This window comes from Anser cygnoides, chromosome 6 (assembly GCF_040182565.1).
Source record: "Anser cygnoides isolate HZ-2024a breed goose chromosome 6, Taihu_goose_T2T_genome, whole genome shotgun sequence".
Classification (NCBI taxonomy): domain Eukaryota; kingdom Metazoa; phylum Chordata; class Aves; order Anseriformes; family Anatidae; genus Anser; species Anser cygnoides.
Genome location: NC_089878.1, coordinates 27,470,255 through 27,493,645, shown reverse-complemented (window position 1 = coordinate 27,493,645; position 23,391 = coordinate 27,470,255). Strand labels below are relative to the sequence as shown.

The 23,391-nt window shown below is 39.9% G+C and overlaps 1 protein-coding gene and 1 long non-coding RNA gene across 3 annotated transcripts in view; both read left to right on the top strand.

Moving 5' to 3' along the window:
* Nucleotides 1–23,391, top strand: part of SLC49A4 (solute carrier family 49 member 4) — a 67,509-nt gene that overhangs the window by 5,704 nt on the left and 38,414 nt on the right. For both annotated transcript variants that reach the window (XM_048072231.2, XM_048072232.2), the window contains exon 2: nt 11,543–11,636. In XM_048072231.2, coding sequence (XP_047928188.2) covers nt 11,543–11,636 — 94 coding nt within the window. The remainder of the gene's footprint in view (nt 1–11,542; nt 11,637–23,391) is intronic.
* LOC106029891 (uncharacterized) lies at nt 1,066–11,533 on the top strand. Its single transcript, XR_010832225.1, has 5 exons — nt 1,066–4,889; nt 7,039–7,238; nt 7,353–7,401; nt 7,930–7,997; nt 8,321–11,533. It is a non-coding gene; the product is annotated as an uncharacterized lncRNA (long non-coding RNA).

Genomic DNA, 23,391 nt, shown 5'->3' with positions numbered 1-23,391 from the left:
CGTGTGGCAGCAAGTACAGATTGGAGCATGTTACTAATAATTTTCAAAAAGTTGTAGCAGGTCTAGTTGCTGATAAGTATCACTGTTGGCATAGATGGAATACTTCCATCGTGACATTTACGTGAAATACTTCCATGGTGACACTCACAACAACATGCTGAGGTTTTCTTGGAAGTACTTGTAGTTCTGTAGTGTCCCAAGCAATCCTAAGCATATGGAGTTTTGGTTACCAGCAGGTCAGCAGTAGGTGAATCACAAACCTTTAAAGGTTCATGGCTTTAAAATCTGAAAGTTTTCGTCTTGTGGCAAAGAAACACATTTTCAGCAACCTTTTGTCATGATCTCAGAAATAGACTTTTCTTATCTTGGGTGTGTGACTGCAAGATTTAGAGCCAGTGTTTCAAAATGATCAATTTGATAACTCAGAGGTCAACCTCAGGTGTGAGCCTCAGCTAAAGATTCCCAGGATAAGACTCAGTGTAAGGCAGTAAGACTTTTATGTAATTTGGTGAGATCAAGCTAAAAGGATTTACACACCTTGAGAATAAAAGTGGTTTATACAGACAGGGTTTTGCTAGGTTAGCACAGCCTACAGGAAATAAATACCCATGGGAAAGCTTACAGGTATGAAAATGTGGGTAGAATGGCAAGGAGCCAAGAAGAAAGGAAAAGGCGATGTTTCTGGCACTCAGCTGAGGTGTGCTCAGGTCATGAAGAGTGTGCTTATCATAAGGAACTGATTCTACTCTGTAGCATTCAGATTAATGGCAGAGGTCTTGTTAAGGCCAACAAGAGCAGCAGAAGGCTCTTTTGGATTTAATGAAAGCTAAATGTGAACTTCGTGCTTTAGTTGAAAAAAAAAAAAAGAGGGGAGAAGATGCCTGGATTCATTTGAAGTGAAAGCTATATGTATTTAGTGAAAAGACAAGCGATTTATACACTTGAGTGAAATGCACAGAAGTTTGAAGGAAAATATCTGTTTTACCCCCGTCTGTTCCCTCGGATCCTGTGGAGTGCTGTCCTACTGCGTGCTACAAGCAATGTGTATTTCATTGTCTGGTAAGTGATACTGATCCAAGCCTATCCAATTCTGTGAAAGGGATTAATTTTCCAAAACTAACAAATCTCGGAAGGAGTGAGATGAAGTGCTGTTTTTATTGTGTGGAAAGATGAAATAAACAATTAAAGAGCTGTGTATAGGTAAATCCCACTAGAGTAAATATTTGAATAGCTTGATTTTGCAAAATTTATTTTGATGAGTTGCTCTGTGTGTGTGTGTGTGTGTCTATATAGACATGTTTTGCCACTACACCATCAGGTGAAAAGGGAGACCTAACCAAACTTAGCTTCTGTTGCTGAATTTTATATGCTGTGGTTGCAGTGAAAGTCTGCAGAGCATTTGTGCGAGTGTTTGCAGAAGTGAGGGCTCATTAGAGAATTGATTGGCCCACCCTCACTGGAGTCAGACGTGCTCCAAAAGATCACTTGAGATACACGGAGTGATTAGCAACATAGAGTGGTTTAATTAGGATCTGATGAGTTGTATTAACTTGATGCCACTATGATTCATCACGGCAATACCAGCGTGATTGGTAGCAGCACTTCCCATACCTCCTGATGGGCCAGGCTGAGTAGAAATCAGGGCTGTAGACAGATGTCCTCTTCTGGAGGTAGTTCTTTTAGATGGTGGCAGCCCCAGCCTCTGCTTTGTGCCGTGTTTCCGCAGAGGTTTCTCTTCATCCCGCTACCCTTTAAGCAACCAACATGCTATTTGCATGCTTTGCAGCTGTTGCAGCGGTGCTAGGTGTTTGAAATGCCGCACAGTGCAGAATATCAGGGGGCTGCACTCGGGGTTTAAAATAACTTTGTCTTGATAAAAAATATATTCCTAACATAGTTATGTAGCTTACGAGAATAGTACTGGCCGTCTTACTGAGGGTCAGAGGCTTTGGGGCCCTGTACGTGCAGTCACACTGACCGTGGGCTGTGTAGCTAGCTGCGTGTCTCCCTCCTGCTGTGGCTTGCCAGCCTTGTGCTCCAGCTTCCCTCTGTCGCCTGCTCTGCACGCTTTGAGGAGTAAGAGGGGTTGGATGTGAGAAGCTCAGGGGACAAAGGTGTGAGAGCCTGTGTCCAAAAAGCCCTTGGATAGGCAGGAAGAGGTACAGAGAAGGGGACAGTGTGGGATGAAGTAGTGGGTGAGAGTGTGAGGCTCGTATGGAGAAAGAAGACCTAGAGCCAGAGGGATGGGAGTGGTGGGGATGGGAAGGACCAAGACGGGCTGGAGGGAAAGAAAGGCACACTGAGTGGCTTCCCAGGGAGTGAGGGGCAGTAGTAGGTGTGACGGGACGCCAGTGACAAGCGAAGGGAGGTGAAGGGGCTGCCTGTGTGTGCCCTGAGATGCCTGCACAGCCCCTCACAAAAGCTGTTTCCCACCCCGTGGTTGAACTAGCTTGGGAAGTGCTCTTAAATTGAGTGGTTGGGAATTCTGTTTAAGCCTAATTGCCCTTTTTGCCTTATCTTTTACAAGGTCCCAGTCTTCCACGTTTGCAAAATCCAAGCTCTGGACTCAGGCTGGCAGTGCCTTTGCCTGCCAGAAGGGTTTGTTCAGCTCTTCCTTTGCGTTCCCAGTCCTCGAGGTGCCTCGGACGCGGGCACAGCTAACCCTCTCCCTGCCTGCCCCCATGGGGCTCCCCGGACGTTGCGTGTATGTATGTGCCGGCAGCACAGCCAAAATGCAGCCGCTCCTTTTGGTGTGGTTTTGGTGGTGACAGATGCCTGGCCACGTGATGGGGGCGTGAGCTGCCCGAGTGCACGCGGCCCCTCTGTCTCGTGGTGCTCTGCTTCTGGAAAGCTTTCTGTAACTGGAACAGAAAACATTAAAATACCATTACGTTGTCCGTTGTCACTCTTTTAATTATAATCCTATGGCAAGGGAAGTTGTGGCTTGCTTTGCCTTTCTCTAACTGGTGACATTCAGTGCCGTTCTATCATTTCCTGCCATATTTTTGGTGCGTTTTTTTAATGCTTCTCACATGCCTGTACTTATTGTAGTGCCGTAGCCATGCTGTAACTTTGTTTTGCAGAAGCTTGTGATCAATGCTCCAATTTCCTCAAAAGCTACAAATGAAGCTTTCTCATGCAAATTTGTTGTAGAGAGGATTTTTAGTTTTTTCCTCTTTCTAAAGCTGGAGATCCGTATGACTCAGCTCAAGGGAGTGATGTGTTCTGAAAGTGAGAGGTCTTCTGCTTTTCACAAAGTCTGCTGATGTTTTTCTGGAATACCAGATGTCAAATTCAACTGCATTTAGGAACTTCTTGTTTTATTTGGATTTTTTTGATAAGTGACGTCCCTTCGGAATATTTGGGAAAGGTGGAGTTAAGCTGTAATTGATTAATCACATGAACCTAAAGAATTGATCAGGAGCCTTTAAAACCGTAATGGGTTTAGGACCCGTTACAGTGCCCCAGAGTGTGTCCTTAGGATAATCTCAGTTGAACTGTGTACCCTAAATAGTTTGTGGTCCTCGTAATGTTAAAGTAATGTTGAAACTTCGCACGTGGGGAAGCTGAACGCTGACTCCAGCAACTGAACAGTCTCAAGACCCACGTGGATGTCACATCGACAGGACTTACATCTCTTTTCCCTGCCTCGCAGCAGGGACAGGAAAAAGTAGAAACTTTGCACTTAGCGTCCCGCTTAGTGAATCCACTAGGTGGTATTTAGCGTAGCTGCCAATCCTTGCTGCATGGGTGCTTCGTGATACTCTGTTGTGGCAAAGCAAAATGCCTCTGTGTCTCTTCAAATGAAGAATTTCATGCACCATTGGGTGGTGTGGGCAAGTGCCACTAAGATAATGACAGAACATCTTCCTGATAGATGTGTACCAGAGAGACTGTTTTTCCTCTGTCACCGCAGGTAGGGATCTGTGGTTAGCTGTACGGTAATTAAGCCTGCTGTGCAATCGGGAGTGCTCGAAATGAGTGGGAAGAGAAAAGAAAAGAAAAGCTTTCCTCCCCCTTGTTCAGTGCTGAAAGGGCTTGGATTGTCAGAATTTGTCCAGGAAGACAACAGTGATTGCTACAGTGAAGGCTTGTTATCTCGTACTTTCTCTTGACTTGTTAATGAGCATCCATGATTTAGCTTCAAAATTAATGATGAGGGTTAGTCCTCTGCCAGCATAACTAGGTGTTTTTGTCAGTTGCTCGGTGTCTCTCTGACGTACGCACATGCACGCCCCTTGATGTAGTTTTTAGTTAATCAAATGGAAAAGATCAATTAAATGATTCACCCAAGTCTTTGAGTTTCATCGGGCTTGAGAGTAGAAAGCAGGTAGCTGAGGTGAAGGAAGAGTACTTCTTTGGTGTTTGTGTGAGTTTTACAGATTCAGTAAGCACTCCAAGTCCTTTTCTACACCTTTTCTAGTGTATCCTGGCACTGCACTGACTCCAGGCAGGGAGAAGACCTGGTTTACCAGCCGGTATAGTATTGGTGGTGAGACCAGCTCCTGTTTCTATGTGTTTAGTCTGAACAAATAAGGCAGGAGGGGGAGAAGTGGAGCAGAAGTGGCCTGCCCAATTTCCTAAGGCACGTCAAGAGAGGCAGGTCCCACTGCCCCAGGCCAGTGCTCTCTTCTTTGAGGTGCTGTGCGCTTGGATTAGTTGTGGGTAAAATGCACATCAGTGGGCAGCTAAAATAAGCCAAGAAACAGTGTTAAAAATGAAGCAAAGAAGCAGTATTAAAAATAAGAGAGAGATACTGGAACAAAGTTAAAACGTTATGGTTCCACGGATCCCATGACGACATAGCTTGACCGTGTTGATGCAAATGAGACAAAAGCACCCTGTATCCTCCTGACATGGTTGTGATAGCTTGTTCTTCCTTCTAGCAGGTGCAGTGAAATTCTTGTATCTAGAGTAAGATGAACAATAATTTTAACGTGCTTTAATAAAGGAAAAGGAAAACGAAAAATACCATAAAACAAGAAGAGTTTTTTTTTTTAAATGTGAATCAAAAGTGAGCTGTGCAGTTAGAATGTAAATATGCAAGTATCTTCGTTACCTAACAGTCAGGATGCATGTAGAGAAAGGTGGAGCAGCTCAACAACTGGGGAGGTGGTTGTGTGATTGTCATAATAATTTGCAATTACGTGATGCTGAGCCTTGCTTCTCACAGTTCTGTCCTTCTGGTTTTATTTTAGTTCTTACATGTTCAGTCACTTCCCTCAAATAGAGCAATCTTTTCTCTGAAACACTCGGCTGGCCAAATTTTGTGCTTTGAGTCTCTTTATTTTATTTTACAAGATTCTTACCTAACCTCGTAATTTGGGAGTGATGATAACTTTTATGCAGATATTGCCTATTTTCCATCTTCTGCAAGAGATACTGAAAACAGAACTGGAGGGGATGAATGTTGGGCCCCATAATTACAGTTTTGCGTGCAGTCTTGTGTCTGTCCAGTAAGTGCTGGTAGGAGAAATAGCTTTATCTTTAGGTCTCATCTTGTCCCTGGCACCAGCCTTTGTTCCTGGCTGGCAGGGACTTCCCTGTGGGTTCCCCCGTATCGCTGGTGATTTCACTTCTGCAATATGGGCTTGTCTGTCTTTCTGACCCTGAGTAGGAGGCCTGTATCGAACCCCAGGAACTATTTTATTTGAAGTTGCTGCATTCATACATAACAGAGTTTATTTGGAAAACTTGTATATGATGAAACATACGGTTATAAGAAATTTCAAACTCTTCCTGATAGCCTGGATGTCAGCTATTGCTGACAGATTCTGTTACAACACATAAGAAATTATAAAGAGAAATTGCCTCTGTGACGATCATTATCTCCTACATCTATATTTCAAGAGACTCCTAGTACATATTTTGTCTGGGGATCCAATTCTGTCTACTACTTATGTCAGACAGAAATTGGAGCACAATGTCTACTGGAATCTGACTTTGCCATGCAATCCTCCCCAGGGAAGTGGAACTGGGCTGTGTTGTGGGCTCCATCCGGAAAAGGTCTACTTTTTGTGTCCTAGATAAGGCAGCAGGGGACAAATGTATATTTGAATGCAGTTTGTTTCAAATGGGTCCTATATGCTTAGTTCTTACTGCTTGGTACCAGAAAGGTGCTGTCAAGCAGGATGCTTGAATGAATGTCCATAATTTGCTGTATTTTCAATCCAAAACAAATATTCAAGTCTAAACCTTTTTAGGTGAAATGTGGATGCTATTTGGGTAGCGCCACATAGAGCCAGGAAAAGGGATGGAAACAATTAGCTTTGGTTTAGCTTTAAAATCACAGCTTATAAAAGACGGGAGATCAGCACCATGGACCCAGAGAAGGGAGATGTAGTGTGTATGTAACAGCACCTGGTGACTTCCTGGCCATCAGCTAGGAGCAGTTTTTGATTAGCTGCATATGACCTGGCAGTTGTTCTCTTCTGCATGCAGTCTGTGTATTTGGTTTTCAGTTTTTAATGCTTCTGAGTGTAGTTGATGATATTCTTTAGAGCATACTTATTTTCCACTGAGTTTCCAAACACAATTTATGCTCCTCTGCAATCAAGTGCTTTTGTGGAATCTACGTTGGGTCTGAAATACTGATTTTTCAAGTTTGTTCCATGTGCTAGAAGAAAGACTGGGACCACAGCTCAACTAGGAAGTCTTTTCATGTCACTGAAAAGGTTCTTTTCTTTTCCGAGTTGTATTGCTTGTTGTAAGGATGCTTTATCTGAAAGAGGATTGCTGCTTATATTCTTAGCAACATTAGTCAGTTTGGTGAAATGCAAGCACAACAAAAGTTTTGTTCGCTCTATTTAGCAGCAAGGTAGCTTTTATTATTATTATTATTTTAACTATGACAGATAACCTTGTGAGAGAAAATGGTACAACTATTAGTGTAATTTTGCTAGTATGAAATTTAAAATACAAAGATTTCTGAAGCAGTAGATAATGATGAAGCAGGGACTTCTCTGCAGGGCTTTGAGGATTGCCTGATAAAGTATGCTGTTTAATCAAACTTTTGTTTTAATATGGCTAAATGTAAAGCCACACATAAAGGAGGAAGAGAAACAGATCCTTCGTATGGAATGGAAAACAGGTATCCAAGAAAAAAATCCTCCTATTTAAAAAAGGATGCTTGAACAACGAGGAGGGTATTTGGACAAGGCATGCAAAAACAATTCCAGGACTGAAGGAAAAATTGTGAAAAACTCGGAGCTCAGTGCTTCTGTTTACTGAAACCAAAGGTAAAGGTTATTTTATCGTGTATTAACTTCATAGAAGGAAAAATACAAGGTCCAGTGCTTCTTCCATCCTGAAAAGCAAAGCAAGAATTTGACAACTGATTTTGCTTTAAATAGGAAGGAAAACACAATTTAACCGTGATTGTTGGAACGGCTGTTGAAATCGGTGAGTTTTTCATTTCCTCGTGTGTGCATCAGACAGGATTATCTTTTTAGACAGATATGCTTTAGTCAAAATAATAATAGAGTAGTTGAGTGAATTAAAATGCTCCGAGTTGTGTCGGAAAGGATCGTTCTTGCTTCCAGCCTGATCTTTAAAAGCTGTGAAAATGTGCAGTGGGCCGATGTCACTCATCTGTAATTAGAGCATTGTTGTATTCTGTGTTTGTGAGGACTGATTTTAGTATCTGCAGCTGAAGGAAGGAAAACGTTTAAATATTAATGCGTTGAGAGAGATGTGGGTGTAAGAGAAATCCACTTTGGCCATGCTGGGTGGAGGGCTCAATTCTGCAGCTGTTCCTCTGGCAAGACTTCCATTAGGCTTAGCAAAAAGGTGAAATCTGCTTGTTCTGCACATCTAACTGGAATTTCCCCCCAAATGGGCACTTCGTTAGAAGGGGGGGAAACAAACAAACATTAGCTGCCATTTGTGTGCTGCTCTGAAATAAGTGTTTTGTTCTCTCTGGCTCTGTAGTGGCCGCTTGGTTGCAGGCTGTGCTGCTGCGTGCAGGCCACATCCTGCTGCACATCCTGGTGGCACAGGTACGTCAAGGTTTGCTGGTACCACATCATCTTGTCTGGATTAAAAGTCTGTGTTTTGCAGAAGAGTGAAGAGGATTGTGGGTCGAGAGTTTCCATTAAATCTCTAGTAGTGGCAGGAGTTTGGGGGTACTCGTTTTAAAGAGAAATCAAAGCCAGCAAATGCAGCGTGGGCTGCTGAGTTCGCAAAGCAGACGGTGTTATTAGCTACAGGAGGGTTAAACAGTTGAGCAGTATTGGTTATATTAGTCATTATTTGAGTGAAATATATTTTTATTACTGACTGAATTTCTGATGCTTCTGATGAAGTTTTGTATTACCACCAGTGACCGCTCAGAAGGTGGCCGCAGAGGGCCCAGCAGCCAGGGCGACCTGTGGGGCCCAGCAGCCTGCAGGAGCAGCCAGCAGGAACGGCTCCAAAGAATGGAAAACCAACCTCCACCTGTACAACATCCACTTTGAGATGTTTCTTCCCTTTCTAGCTGCATGTCAGAAACCTCTGAAAGAAGGGTATTGGGAACTGGATGATGGTTTTTAAGAAGCTGTAGCCCCACCACCATCCATTACCAGTTGCATACAGGGTAAAACCAATAAAATTAATTAGGTTTACTCAAAATCTTGATTGTGTGTGTTGCTTAGATTTTTTTTTTTTTTTTAATTAGAGAAATAATTTCTTGCAGGGTTCACAGGCTTTCTTTCCAGGCTCGGTTGGTAACTTTGGTTTATTGTCACCATGGTGCATAGTGATATCCTGAAACACTCTGAGGTTACCCTTTGGAGTAGTACAAGATTTCCAGTTCAGATTAAGGGACACTGCAATGTTCAAAGCAAAAACACTTATATAGTTCTAAAAATACTATTAAAGACTGATTTCTAAGATGAAAGGGAGAATGAATTCAGAGAGTTAAAATGTAAAGCAAAGCAAAAGGGGAAGGTGCTCAGAGGGTAGAAGCACATCGTGTAATTAGCAAATAAAATCTCTAATATGCTGCTTGTCTGACAGTCTTTTTTACTTGTTCACTTCGGTGTCATCATTTTCAACGTGCTGCTTTAACCAAAAGAATTTGTAGGTGTGTTTGCACGTTAAGGTGAAACAAAAGGCCAAAGAACAGTCTGTGCAATCAAAACACTTAGAAGTGGCACATTGCAGTGTATAGTATTCAAGATGAGGACTTCAAAGAACATTCGGAGAGATCAAACGTATCTTGATTGTGAGACTTTAACTGGTAATTTTATTTTTAAATTACATGACACGTACGGTTGATGGTAAAAATAAAGCCTAGAATAGAAGCTGGTGGGAAATTTTGACATCCAATTTATTTTTCACTGAATTATGTGATGCTGTGTTTTTTTTTTTTAATGAAACTTTTCTACAGATTTAAAACAAAACTTTTTTAATGAAAAAATAAAATAGTTTTTTTTTTATCTAGGAAAGCTCATCCTGTGGTGATATAAACCTAAATTTCTATATAATACTCATTTTCTGCTGTGCCCTGGGATGTATCTGGACTGTGTCACCTGCTGTGCCACTTGACTGAGACCTTCCCGGCTGTCTGTCCTTGTACCTCCTAAAAGACAGAAAGTGGCATGCTTTGTGAAATGTCATTCAAAAAAATCCTGGTTTACGTAACTCCAATAATGCATGTGTCATTTTCTGTCTTGAAACATTTGCAGCAGTGTTTCCAATGGAAGACTACAGATTTCTCAGTTTAAAAGACTTATGTTTTGACTTTCAGTCAATAAAACTCTAATTTGGATCGTGTACAGGTTCTCATTATGTATGAAAGCAATGCTAACAATTTTTTTAAAGGAAAAAGGCAAGAACATCACACGTAGTCCCTCCCAACACAAATAATTACCCCCACGGCTAATCCAGCATGGCAGTACAGGTTTCAGCACGCCATGAAGGCTCACGCAGTGGCACAGAAAACATGAACAGCAGGGTTTTGAACAGCCTTATCAGGACGTTAGTTTGGGCTCTCTGAATGTGTGTGCTTGAAAATCCAGTTCTACAGCTACATGTGCTGGTTAAATGCAGAGCCAGGTAAGTCTGGGCAGGCACTGGGAGTCCTTCAAGGAAACAAATGTTCTCAGCTGGTGATGCTTCTCCGCGGCATTAGGGGCATGAGCTGTCCTTGGGAGCTGCAGGAACCTGGGTCACATTCCTTTTGTTAATGACTCAGCTGTACTGAGGAAGTCATGCTTCCATTTCAGAAAACCTGTAGCGTTAACTTTGTTTTGGTTTGGTTGTCTTGGCTTAGGTTGTTTGAGAGAGGAGCCGTCTTTGGTTTGTGCAATGTCCGGCACAAGGAGTTGCGTATTCATGAGTGAGGCTTGCTAAGAGCTGTTGCAATAACAGCACTATTACACTGTGGTAAAAACATGTGCTCTGAACCCCCTGTAAAATTCCCAGGGAAACAGAATGTTTAACGTGACTATTGGTTGAACTGTATGGGTTACAGGAGTCATTGACATACTGGAAGCATTTATTTGAAAACTGGCAGTCTAGAATCAAAATCTGATGTCTGTTTGTAATGTGGGTTATCGTAGCAAGTTGTTCTTCTTCTGTCTCTGTTTTGGGTAGTTACTAGTCTTGCCTGAACGTTAGGGATGCTGTGTACTCGTCATTGTTCAGTTGCTCTGCTAAGAATATCAAAGCCCTGTATTTCCTGTTTGTTGCTCCAAGTTTGTCTCAAGTTTTATGACTTCAGAGTTACAAGCCGTATCAACATTTTTAATTGTACATATTTATGATTTCGGTGTTTTACAGTATTCTGGAGCTCGAGCCCGTCAGTTGTCACTGTTTTTGTGCTGCTTACTGATGATGGAAACACCTTAGCAGCAGCAAATAAACTGCTAGCAAATGGAATTGCAGCTCTGAGATAAAGTTGTTCCTAATTTAAGCGCTTCTCAGTTGAGAATCACAGTATGGGGAAAAAGACATATTCAAGGAGTAGGTCGATTGTAGCTTTTTTCTAACGTACTATATTTACAACCTCCATCAATTTGAGCTGAGTGCAGCAAAAACCTGGCCTAATTGCAAGGCCTGCAAGAAATACACTACACTTTTTTTTTTTTCCTGCTGAATAAATAGTTATTTCTTCAGGATGAAAGGAATAACTGCATTATGAAAGCAAATAAGTGGCTGGAAAAGAATGTACAAATACAGATTTTTCTTCGGATTTGCCTGGATTTCAGATCATACCTTGGAGCATCTTCCCTGATGCTTCAAAAAGTACAGTATTTCCTTTAGAATTAGATGATGCTTTTATTACCACTTTTCACTTCCGAGAACATCTGTAAGATTTGAGGTATGATCCTGTTTGGTATTATGCCAAGAGTAAGCCTTTAATTCTGGAGTATCAATATAGAAAATAACATAAGATTTCACTTTGTATCTGTAATTCTTATCATCACCAATGTTTATGATTTGAAAGAACATGCATAACTTCAGTGAGACTGAGCACAAATGTATATACCTGGGCGACTTTTTTTTATTTCAGCATTGCTAACTTAACCTGTGAAATATTGTTGTTTTCTCGTTTCAGGTCTGAGGGTAACTGTATTACTAACATCATCACTCATGGTATTGGGAGCTGGCCTGAGATGTGTTCCAGTTTCAGACCTAGAAATAAGGAAGAAGTAAGTGAATTAGTTATTTTTAATATACATATTTTATACTTGCTTTGAATGTATTTTTTGCTGCTGCTGCAAAGAAATGTTAGTACAAATTTTCTGTATAAAATTGATACTCTAAATGCATGTTGCATGGATCTGGGCTTACACGTTCCTTGGCTTCTTAAATTGATTTTTCTAGTCCTTGTTCTGCATAGTATCTGAAGATCAGAAAGGTCTCTACAAACCTGAGTTAATTAAGCCTCACCCCATCCTGCATAAATAATATTAATCTGTTTTGCAAACAAGGAAGCAGAGGTTTAGAGAGGTTCAGAAGCTGGCCCAAGATCACACAGGGAACCAAGCCACAAAACCCCCAAAATATGTAATTTATATGCAAATGTTAAATAATTAGTTCATGTTTCTCATATTGGATGTATGAGATTGTACAGTGGTGATATGGCTGAATTCATGCAAAATGGCCTTTTCATATAGTCTTTTCCAGTCTGCATTCCAAAGTAACCTTATACTCTGAGATTGGAACAAATGCCGTTTGTACACATGCAATTTTAAGAGTTTCTGATAGAGACAGTTTCCTTCCTAAAAATCAGACAATCCAAATGAGTCAGTTGTCCTGTCAGCATATCCTGAATGTGGGAACCTACAGTAGGTATAGGAGATGCATCCTTTCCATGCAGCCATGGAATGTGTGGATCGCTTGTTGTTCACGTAGAAGCAAAGCTAAGAGGAGGAAGGAATAGAATCACAGAATTGTAGACTGGCTTGGTTTGGAAGGGACCTTAAAGATCATCTAGTTCCAACCCCCCTGCCATGGGTAGGGATGCCATCCACTAGATCAGGTTGCCCAGGGCCTCATGCAACTTGGCTTTAAACATCTCCAGGGATGGGGCATCTACAGCTTCTCTGAGCAACCTGTTCCAGTGCCTCACCACCCTTTGAGTGAAGAATTTCCTCATAACCTCCAATTTAAATCTCTCCTCTTTTAGTTTAAAACCATTCCCCCTTATCCTTTCATTGTCTGCCTGATCAAAAAGTTGCTCTCCATCTTTTTTATAAGCCCTCTGTAAGTATTGACAAGCTGCAGTGAGGTCTCCCTGGAGCCTTCTGTACTCCAGGCTGAACACCCCCATTTCTTTCAGCCTTTCTTTATAGGAGGGGTGCTCCAGCTCTCTGATTGTCTTCGTGGCCCTCCTCTGGACCTGCTCTAACAGCGCCACATCCTTCTTGTGCTGGAGGCTCCAGACCTGGATGCAGCACTCCAGGTGGGGACAATCCCCTCCCTCCACCTGCTGGCCACCCCTCCGTTGATGCAGTTGGCCTTCTGGGCTGCAAGCACACACTGCTGGCTCACACTAAGATTTTAATCCACCAGAACCCCAAGCAATCCTTTGCAGGGCTGCTCTCAATGAGTTCTTCTCCCAGTCTGTGCTCATGTCTGGGATTTCCCTCAACCAGGTGCAGCACCTTGCACTTGGACTTTTTGAACCTCATTAGGCTCACATTTTTTTTTCTTAGTATTGCTTACACTGAAAGTCAGCTCAGAAACCACTAGGGTGAGAAAGTAGAAGGCAGGTATCTAGATACCGTGGGTAAAACTAAGGAAGAGGTTCAGAGGACTGAGAATATGATACCAGCATTGATTTTAAAACTAGCTCTGATCAGTAATAAGCAGTTAGTACATAATGACTGGTTTAGTAAACTGTGGGTAGTGGGGGATGTAATTTCAGTTCTTAGGTGCTTGGTGAGTGTATAACAAAACCCAGGGTGCTCCAGATGGTTGTTGCCAACACTGTTGCCTATTTCAAGGTGCTGTTCAATGACTTAGCAGGCAGAGGAGGCTGAATTAATCGTATTATGCTACTACTTAAAATGGCCCTTTCAATTTGAGGTGGAAACATACTGTTACGGTGGTCAGGAATAGGAATCCCAACTGGGCCCCTATTTCACCTGTCCTCAAGGCCCAAAGGGATGCTGAACATCCAGTTCATCAGTTCAGACCAATCTTGGTTTTTATATGTATAGTTATAACTAAGTTATAGATATAGATATATCTTGTAACTTAGTTATATGTAACTATATAGGTATATGGTTACAGTTTTATATGTATAGTTCAAATGGGTCAGATAACTTAAATGCAGTGAAATGTGGTGTCTTATGTAGCTTTTCATTTATCAGTTATGCCAAAAGATTGCCCCAGGCAAAAGGTGCTAAAGCTGCTTTGCTTTAGCAAAGCAAAGATAAAAACTAAGAACTGGAAAATAAATTCCCAAACAATGTTTAGATGCGAGACATGGTTTTGGGGGTGGAAAGGGGGATTTCTGCATTCCTTTAAACCTTTTAACCAAGAAACCTTTTAACCAAGTTTTCTAGTATAATAGCAGTGAGAAGACCTAGTAAAAGAAATACTTAAGGAGAAACACTCAAATAACAGCTTCTTTAATTGGGGAAAGAAAGCCTGGGCATTTCCAGTGTCTGGCAAGGTGTATAAAATCTGATGCATTTTATTGAGAATCATATTAAAAAAAAAAAAAAGGCAGAATCCTGATGAAAAGGTTACTTATTTCATTTATCCATGCTGTGAAAATAAGCACAATTTCAAGCCGAAGTTGATAAAATTGTTAACTTAGCCTACTCTTAAAAAAGGGAGGGATTTGCAAGAATTACATTTCTACCTGAGGAAATAGTTTGATCTTTTACACAGTTTGATAAAAATCTACAGAGAATTAATTATTGCTAACCGTGTGAAACAAAATTATGGTTTTCACTGAAAATGTCTCAAGACATTGTAAATAGTTGTGCACACAGTGTGATGTTATAACAGGTAACCTGCATTTGTTTTGAGGGCTAAGACTGGCCAATTTTCATCAATTACTTGAAGTGTGGTACCAAACGAAATGGTACTTTGGAGAATATCATTACTGCTTTATGGGTTAGCAACAGTTGGCTGAGCACTAAGCTATGCATTTATTCTGAATGTGTATATTCTGAATGTATTAATGTGATCATCTGAACATCAATCAACCAGTCAGATGGACAGGATCACACAAAAGCTAATATTCAAGCGTCTCAAAACCTGGCACAACTGGAATTCCTTTAAATGTTTTGGCATGTTTTGTAATGTTTCTTCATTCCCTGGGTAATCTGCAGTAACATACTGAAGGATTTCTCTGGGACAATTATGTCAGAGCTAAGATATGTAAAATTACAAGAATGTTCATGAGATTTGTCAGTTTTATTTTATTTTTTTCTACTGTGTACTCACTATGTTCTTGTAATTTAGTATTAAGGAGAGCTACTAAAGCCCATCACTTATCAGAGCAATCACAGAAGTGAGGAAATCACTGTTAAGACTGACATGTAATCCTCACCGCTTTGTGCTCCTTATCTCATACGGACCTGTAATATACAAATGCATTCTTAGGCTCCTTTCTAGTCTGTAATTATTCTTTTGGCTCTGACGTGTAAGAACTACGACTATCTCCAGCAATCAGAGTCACATTTTAAATGCAAACCCTAACCTCTGTTTTCAGTTCATTTGACATTCGTATATATGCATGTGACTTGCATACGGGAGAATTTAGGTTGAACATTGAGAGTGTCTCTTGAGGCTGCAGTTCCTTATGGTGAATTTTCGTTCTCTGCCAGTGGGACCTAAAACCGTACTGGGAATCCATCCCAGAACTTCATAAATGCAGGCAAGGCTGAGGAGGGAGTACATGGCTAAATGTGAAAGTGTGGACTTGTGTGTGAGATTGAGGAACCAACCAGTACTTGAACTAGCGAAGTCCTGTCCTCCCCCCCAGTATTTATAATATGTATTATAAATATATTATTATATATACACACACACTCCTGTTCACTTGTTTTCCTCCACAACCTATATTAACCTGCAAGGTTAATATCTGTAACATCCAGACAAGGAAGCTACAAAATAAAATTTCTAACCTACCCTGTACATCTGAGCTTGTCAAGTTAGTACCATACATGTGACAGTAAATTTGACTTTTAAAAATAAAATAAGACTCCGTTCTCAGTACTATAAAAGACACATTTGCCACACCTAGTTTTTCAGTTCATAGTTTGTGTAAAATATGTAGAACTTAAAGAAAAGGGATGCTATCAAATTGTACTATTTCTGGACTTGCACCTTTTTCCCTTCCCTGAAGGTTACAAGAGCATCTCTGATATGCTTTGCCTGTATCTGTAGGTCCATTCCTTTCCTTTTTGAATGCTGCTTGGCACTGAATGAGTATTTTAATTGGACTCTTATAATTAACCTGAGTATCAATAGTTACTAGGAGGCCATCTTATAATAGAAAAAAAATCAGGATTTTTCTCCCCTCCCCATGTAACACGACACATTTACATTCTGTGTTTTGGAATAGGTTTACAAGACAGCATATATGGTTGTAAAACAGTAAATCTAGTTAAAAGGCTATATTATATCTACCTATGTGCTGAAACACATAAGAAAGAGGGAAATAAATGATGAAATCAGCCCATAGCCGTCAATCTGTGGCTTTTAAGACTGACCACGTAAGCCTTCTTAAAATGTGAAAGACGGGATAATAAAAGAGATGGACGTAAAGGATGTAACATAATTTGTTGTTTGTATTGAATACATTAATTAGGAAATTTATTAGAACTTAGTATTCTGTGGGTTGGTAGGGTTTGACCTTCACATTAGATTTCACAATACAGAAGTAGTTACTGAGGACCTTGAGTCATGGCAGTGAGAGGGTGCTGTTTGGTAATAAGTCTCATTAAAACATTTGTTGCAAAGCCAGCAAAGCAATGACAGAGAATGACAGTGGGAACAGGAGCAGTATGAACTGACACTCTTGGTATTTACGAAGTGTTACAGGGAGGATATTGATAATTGGTAGTTCCTGTAAAGAGACTTATTTACCACTTCTTAGAATTTTGATTTTTTTTGCCTACTCTTAAATATATTAACTTTAACTCTATTAATAGATGCTCTCTTAATACTGTGTACATGTACTACTCTTACTCTGTACATTTTGTTTCTGTTAGCTAGTTGCCACCTAGTTTGTATTAAATATTTTGTTCTTGTCATATATATTCTTTGGTAATTCCACACTTTCCCTTTTTCATCCCTGAAAGTATAAAGAATGACATGGGATCATCTCATTGTTTGATGGGCGGTATGTGATAGTGATGGTAGTAAACTCCTGAATTAGCTGTTTACAGACTCCCAGTCTGTTTAAATTCTTGGAGTGGTAAATTCTGCAGATGATGTCTTAAAGGAAACTCTGAATTCTCAGCAAGGGCTTGGTATTGCAGTAATATTTAATGGACAGTATTTCTGCAAGGCCTCAACTAGCCTAAGTTTATGCTGGAAGGCAAGAGAATATATTTGTGGGATTTTCAGCTCCATCTCATATAACAGAAATTCTTATTCTCAGCTGTAGAGATCCTTTAATTATTTTTTTGTCATCTTGAGATCTTTGACTTCAGTAGTGTCTTGTGACTTTTATTCTGTTGGGTAATTTCTGCCCTTAAAAGAGGAATTCATATTAGTTGAGTTCACATCCAAGTTGCTGCATTATGATCAAAGTGTCCTCTTGCTCTTTCACTGGCCTGAAAAAAGTTGTGTGGGAATATTTAAAAGGGTCTTGTTTATCCAAGTCTTTAGTTTACTGCCTCTCCTGTGCTCTCCTACTCTTTCACTTAAAAAATCGTAGTTAGTTTTTGCCTCTAGCACTAAATTTCCCTCAGATTTCTCACACAGCAGACCCGGTAGCAGCCGTTCCTGGTGCCTTTCCCCGATAACTTGTTTCAGGATGTTTTGCCTCATTAGCCCCTAATGTAATGGCCTACTTTTAGTTTACAGCAATGCTGTTTGTTTTGGATCTGTTTGAATTTGATGAATGCATCCTCTGTTAACGTTGTTTTAAAGATAACCCCTTTTAATGAGGGGTTTGTGGAATGGCTTTAAAAGGGGGAGGAAAAAAAGCCCATTTTAATGAAAATCAAAATGCCGAAAAGAAGTTTTGATTTCATATACCCTCATCCTTCAAACCCAGGTAATGCTTTCAGTGAAAAACCACTCTTTTCTGCCGCGTGACAGCTGTGATGACCGTACAATCGCTTGGCGCGACGGCGCGGGGATGTGAGCGAATTTGTCACCGCGCTGTCAGGGGTCTCGCCGTGCTCCTGCGCCGTCCCCTTCTCTCTGTCAGGATGTCTGACAGAGACGTCAGGGTCTTGGCCTGAGATTGCCGCTGCTTCTCCTTGCGAATCCTTGTCTGTTTCTTGGCAGGCTCTCAGTAATAATAGTTTCAAAGTAACTCCACTATTCGATTCTTTCGGATTTAAAGCCCAAACTTGCTGTTCCTCAGACCGCTGCAAATCTGTTTGCTGGTTTCTTTGACTGAGAGAAGAGACGTGAGGCTGCGAAGCCTGGGAGATGCGGTGGTCTGAGGCCAGCTCTTCCCAAGTCCGCTCCTGTAGCGCTGTGACAGGTTGTGAGGAGGCCACGGTGCGTGCCGTGGGTGAGACGTGAGCCGAGTTCCTGACGGAAATAGTCGACAGTGCGTTTATAAAAGTTTTCTCTTTTCTTTTTTACTTTTATTGCTGGAGATAATGTACCACACAGTGACTCTGGCTTTCTGCTCATAATAATTTTTCTTATTGATGGGGAAAAACAACTTTAAATTATTCCACATATCAATGGTCGTATGCATCAAAAACAAGCTAAAAATGCTAATGGCCTCAATCCATGAATATCCAGAAGGCATAAAGCTTTTGTAGTATAAATATATCATTTAATGAAAATATTGAAAAGAAGTGCATTCCCACGAAATTCATCTTTCAGAATGTTATTTTTAATAGATGAATTCGTTGCTTTACCCAGCGGTATTTTTTCTTCTCAGTCCTTTTCCAGACACACAGCCTTATTGCACTCTCTTTTGGTTATGAACAGGACAGCGTTTGCACCAGGCTCTCCCCATACTCCATGGCAGTGAACTGCTACAAAGCATGAATTTGACCTTCCAAATTCCATCTGTACCTTAGAAGGTACCACTTAATGGAGGTGTCTTTTGTTGTATTTAGTTTTGGGAACCTAAAGGAAAAGCTCTATCCATTTCTAGTAACTTGATTGTGAAAAATCAAAGACTTTTCATTTACAAAAGTGGTATCAGTGCCCTCTGAAGTACAATAAATCTTCTAATGTATAATGTAGATAAGTCCATGTGTTTTCTTATTCTTTTGCTTGGGCAAGCAACTTGCGTCATGCATCAATGTAGACACTTGAATAGGAGGTATTCTCTGGCTTTGTTGCTGTGTAGTAAGGCTAAATTCAATAGCACTTGAAAGTGCTCTGAAGTCCTCCAGTGGAAGGGTCTCTTTCATTTGCTTCCAGGAGCTACCACAATGAGCTAATCACTATATAAACTTATTTGTCTTCCAAATTAGCAGGAGATGAACAATCCACTTCTTTCAGTGAGTGAAAATGTCAGGCGCATGAAAGGTAAATCATCCATCCATTTCTGTAAAATATTAACTTCTTTATCGAGAATCCCTTTTTGTTAATTGTTAGGATCAGCAATTAATCTACTATTTTCTTTCCAAAATAAGAGGCGCACACAGTGCTGTTTCCCTGGAGCAGCTCTTGGTGGCTTCCTTGCTTTGCACGCATAGCCGAACAGCCACAAGACTGAGTTATCAATTTTTTCATTGCATCTGTATAGAAGTCAGAGTAACGACTAAGCAGTCTGACGTAGCAGCTAGCAGGAAAAGCATAATACAAGTTTCAGGAAAAAAAAAATCAACCAGAAATCCCATCTTCACAAGGCTCTCGAGATGGGCTCCTTTCCTGCCTAGGACCCAGAGGAACTTAATTTCCCAGTCAACTGGAGGCTATCGGAGGCTGACAGAGAAGATCTGTGATAAGAGTGTCAAAGTGATGCATTGGGGCTGGCTGCCTTGTTTTTCCAATGTATTTCCTGCCAAAGGAAAGTGAAAACACTTTCCATTCTGTTTGTTAGTGTTAAAGCTCTGGTATGACTTCTCCATTCCTAGCCTTCCCAAAACAAGGTCAATTAAAAGATGTTAGATGAGCTTTGGAGAACTATTTCAGCACTGTGCTTTAAATCCATTGTGTTATGAGACATTTCTTGGGTGGCTCATTTTTCCCTCTGCTGTTGCCTCTGTTTCCCTATCTGAGAAAGGAAGCTAATGAATTTTTTTCATTTAAAATGCTCCTAAGTCTAGGCGTGAGACATACTGTGGTAGAAACATTAAATGTCTGTTATTTTTACATGTAAAAAGTGTTTATGTAACACAGCTTTTAAATAGCTTAACAAATCCAATACCTTGTGGGACTCTGACCATGCATGAAAAGTTTCAGACCGTACAGGGAGAAAAAGATAAGTAAAGCAGCCTGTAAATGGAAGCTCTTACCAATCTAAACTGTATGTTATTATCATCAATCACTAAAACCTTTTTCCTGTATAATCTCACTTTTTCATACCCAGTTCATTCAGTGATGCTGTAATTTCAGCATTTATAGCCGCACACGCTTTTGTTGTTGTTGTTGTTGTTGCCTGGTATGATACTGCAACTGTGACAGCAGAGAGTGGATAAAGCAGGTATAACCAGGCTACTACTTCAAGCTTATAGAAAACGTTCTCTTGAGGATGTGATGAAAAGCACATAAGTTATTTAAAACTTGACAGAAATTGGAAAAGAGGTAAAATACATTATGGTAAGACTTTTTCTTCTCTAATTTCTGTTGTTGTATTTGAACTACTCCTTGCTCTATCTTTTTGCAATTCAGAGGCCAGTTCAGGAAGAAATGTGAACAGATACTTTTCCAGCTAGGTAGGGTCCCGAACTAAAGTTACCCTGTTAGCCCTTTTCTCAGAGAACAGAAATCACGTTGTACAGACTCAAACTGAAATAGTGGCAAGGAAAAATCCAGTTGCTCTTTGCACATTTTCGATAGCAGAAACAAGAAGAAAACTGGAGAGTAACAGAAACAAATGTCTCTTGATGTTGCAGTAATTTTTAGTGCTGATGGTGTACAAGAGCAGACTCCTGTGGGCTGTTAGGCTGAAATCTAGTGCAGTGTTAATAAGACGTTGTAACAAACAGCAAAAAGCCACCAGTGCTGTTGCGTTCATATTTCTCTCTGGCAGCTGTAGTGGCTGCTACGTACATCTACTAGAGTAGCAGACTAGTAAAAGCACCAAACCACGTTTTGAATCTTTTCCCTGTCTCTCTAGGGAAATGAGTTAAGGATATGTAGAGGAACAATACAAATAATTTTTTTCCTGAGGAAAAAAATAAAGCTTAATTTAAGCCAGTATTGAAAAAGAGATAAAATAAGCTTTAGACTGTTACATGTAGAGGTGTTTGAAGCAGCCCGTACACCAGTGGCGATTCAGTCTGAAAATAGTTTTTATCAGACCCAACATGTTAGATTTGAAAAATTAGGCAATATGAAGATAAGAGATGCTCTGCCCTGCGTGATAATGTCAAGCTTGGTAAATGCCAGAAATGCAGATGGAAGGGCAAATCAAAGCAGGCAGCATACCACACAGGCTAGGGCAGGGGAGAGCAGATGAGAACATCAACAGAAGAGGCCTACAGAGAGGCAAGAATAAACTCTTTACATGAAAACACTAAGCAAAGGCAGAAAAATAATGTACAGTTTAAGTTCTGAACTACAATACTACTTTCTCCTTCTGGATCTGCAGAGTAAAACTAACAGATGTTTCCCTCTAGTATACAGGCCTTTATGTTACAGAGTTTTATTCAGGTTATGGAGTTGGATATAAATAATCTGAAGTGTAAGTACATTTAAGGAGTATTTATAATTCTCACAATATATGGCTTTTTATACTTTTTTAAATACGTGATATATATTTTTAATATATTTTTTAATGTATGACTTTTTAACAAAACTTTTATTTTTCTACCAGAAGATACAGATACAGAACCATTGTAATTTTTTTCTGTGAGTTTTATTTGTATTTATTTTTTATTTGTATTTATTTATTTTTATTTATTGCTGTGAGTTTCATTTGTATTTATTTTTTTTAGCGAGTTTTATTTGCCCTTAGATTTCAGTGAAGTGGGCATATCTGAATTAAAATGGTATTAACAGAGTGAACAGAGGTGTTAGTATAGCACCTATAGCTACAGAGGTTATTTTGGATTAACACATTTTTCCTAGCATACCATAACAAAACCATAATTTAAGTATTAAACTCCCTTTGAAGCAAGACCAAATGCTCAAGTAAAATTGTGGTAGTTATCTCACTTGCTACTGAAATGCAGCTGTTTCTAAGGATGCAGAATAACTGCAAATATCCTGGAACAGGGTTTTCCCTTTTAAGTATGGGAATAATTTATCACAATGGGGAAAGTAGAATGAATATACCAAAGTACACAAGGTACTACTTGGTCTGTCCGAAGTACGCTGGTTTGGAGAGTAACCACATTCGTGTAATGTGTCCTCCAGAAAACTATACCAGAGTATTGTTTAGATAGTGCTTTTTATTAATTTTAAACTGTTTCATTTGATTATACTGGGGGCCACAGTTTAAAAAGCAGTAAAAAGACCTGGCCATGTCTTGGTGATGTCTAGCTGAAGCACGTCATGAACAAATCGTAATGAAATGTATTCTTGCTAGGTGAACTTTATAAAAAATTATAGTTGCATATGTAATTGCTTACAAGACTGGATATTGCTTTTTGTCCTAGCTGGGAAAGCATTTCCTTCAAATGGTACGTGATAGCATTTTTTTCTTTGCTGTATATTTTTCATAATTTTTTCTTAGAGACTTAATTTCTAATCAACAGAGAATCAGTAACATTTATCAATTTTTATTACAAGCTAGCTTGTTAATTTGATAAAGAGTCTGTCAGCATTTCTTTTGCGTATTTTATTCCATGGTGTGCTTAAAAAAAACTCTTGTCATGCTATATATTATTTAGTCATTTGTGGCTTGAAATAGTGCCTAAACATTGCTAACTTGTGTTTCCCCATTTTCAGGCCATAGCTTTTTATGTCTGACAACTCAAGTCTTGAGCAATAACACTGAGTTCCTGCTATGCTTAGAAAAACATCACCCATTTAGAAATATCATCTGCCACCATTTTATTGCACAATGGATAGATCTACTTTGTAGGGTTGCAGTGTTTTGTTTGACTTGCTAGCTGTTTTTATATAAATTCCCAAATGATTTTGCCTTTCATGGCTGATCACTTTTGGAAAAGTCAAAGTGGAAGGTTTCTGGCTGAACTACACATTTAGGAGAACCTTCAAAAAGTCCTTTCTGTATGTGCTTATTGTACTAATATGAAGCCAAAAGTTGTAGAGACTTCAGTGCTTGGAAGTAGTATCTCTGTTGTGTCACCAGTCTTATCTGTTAAATCCAATGAGTGTGAAAAACAAGAAAAATCTGGGTTTCCTTGGCTGTTTCAACAGTATGTTGAGAATGGCCAGATTGCTGCAGAAGATGATTCTCTTGGAAACCTCAACAGCCCAGCCTCCTCATCTGTAGGCACATAGAGCTCCTCTGAGTGTGTAAATAAAAATAAATAATGCAGTGAAAAAATATGCAGAGTGTTTTTGCTGAAGTGTTTCAGCTTGGGATCTGACGTAACTAATTTAAATCTTCTGTGGGATTTATGAAGGCAAGGGGTCAGGTTTAAGATGCTTGTAGTTTAAAGCTTTTCTGCTACTATTCCTTTTATACTTTTAGATCCTATCATGATACCTTTTTTT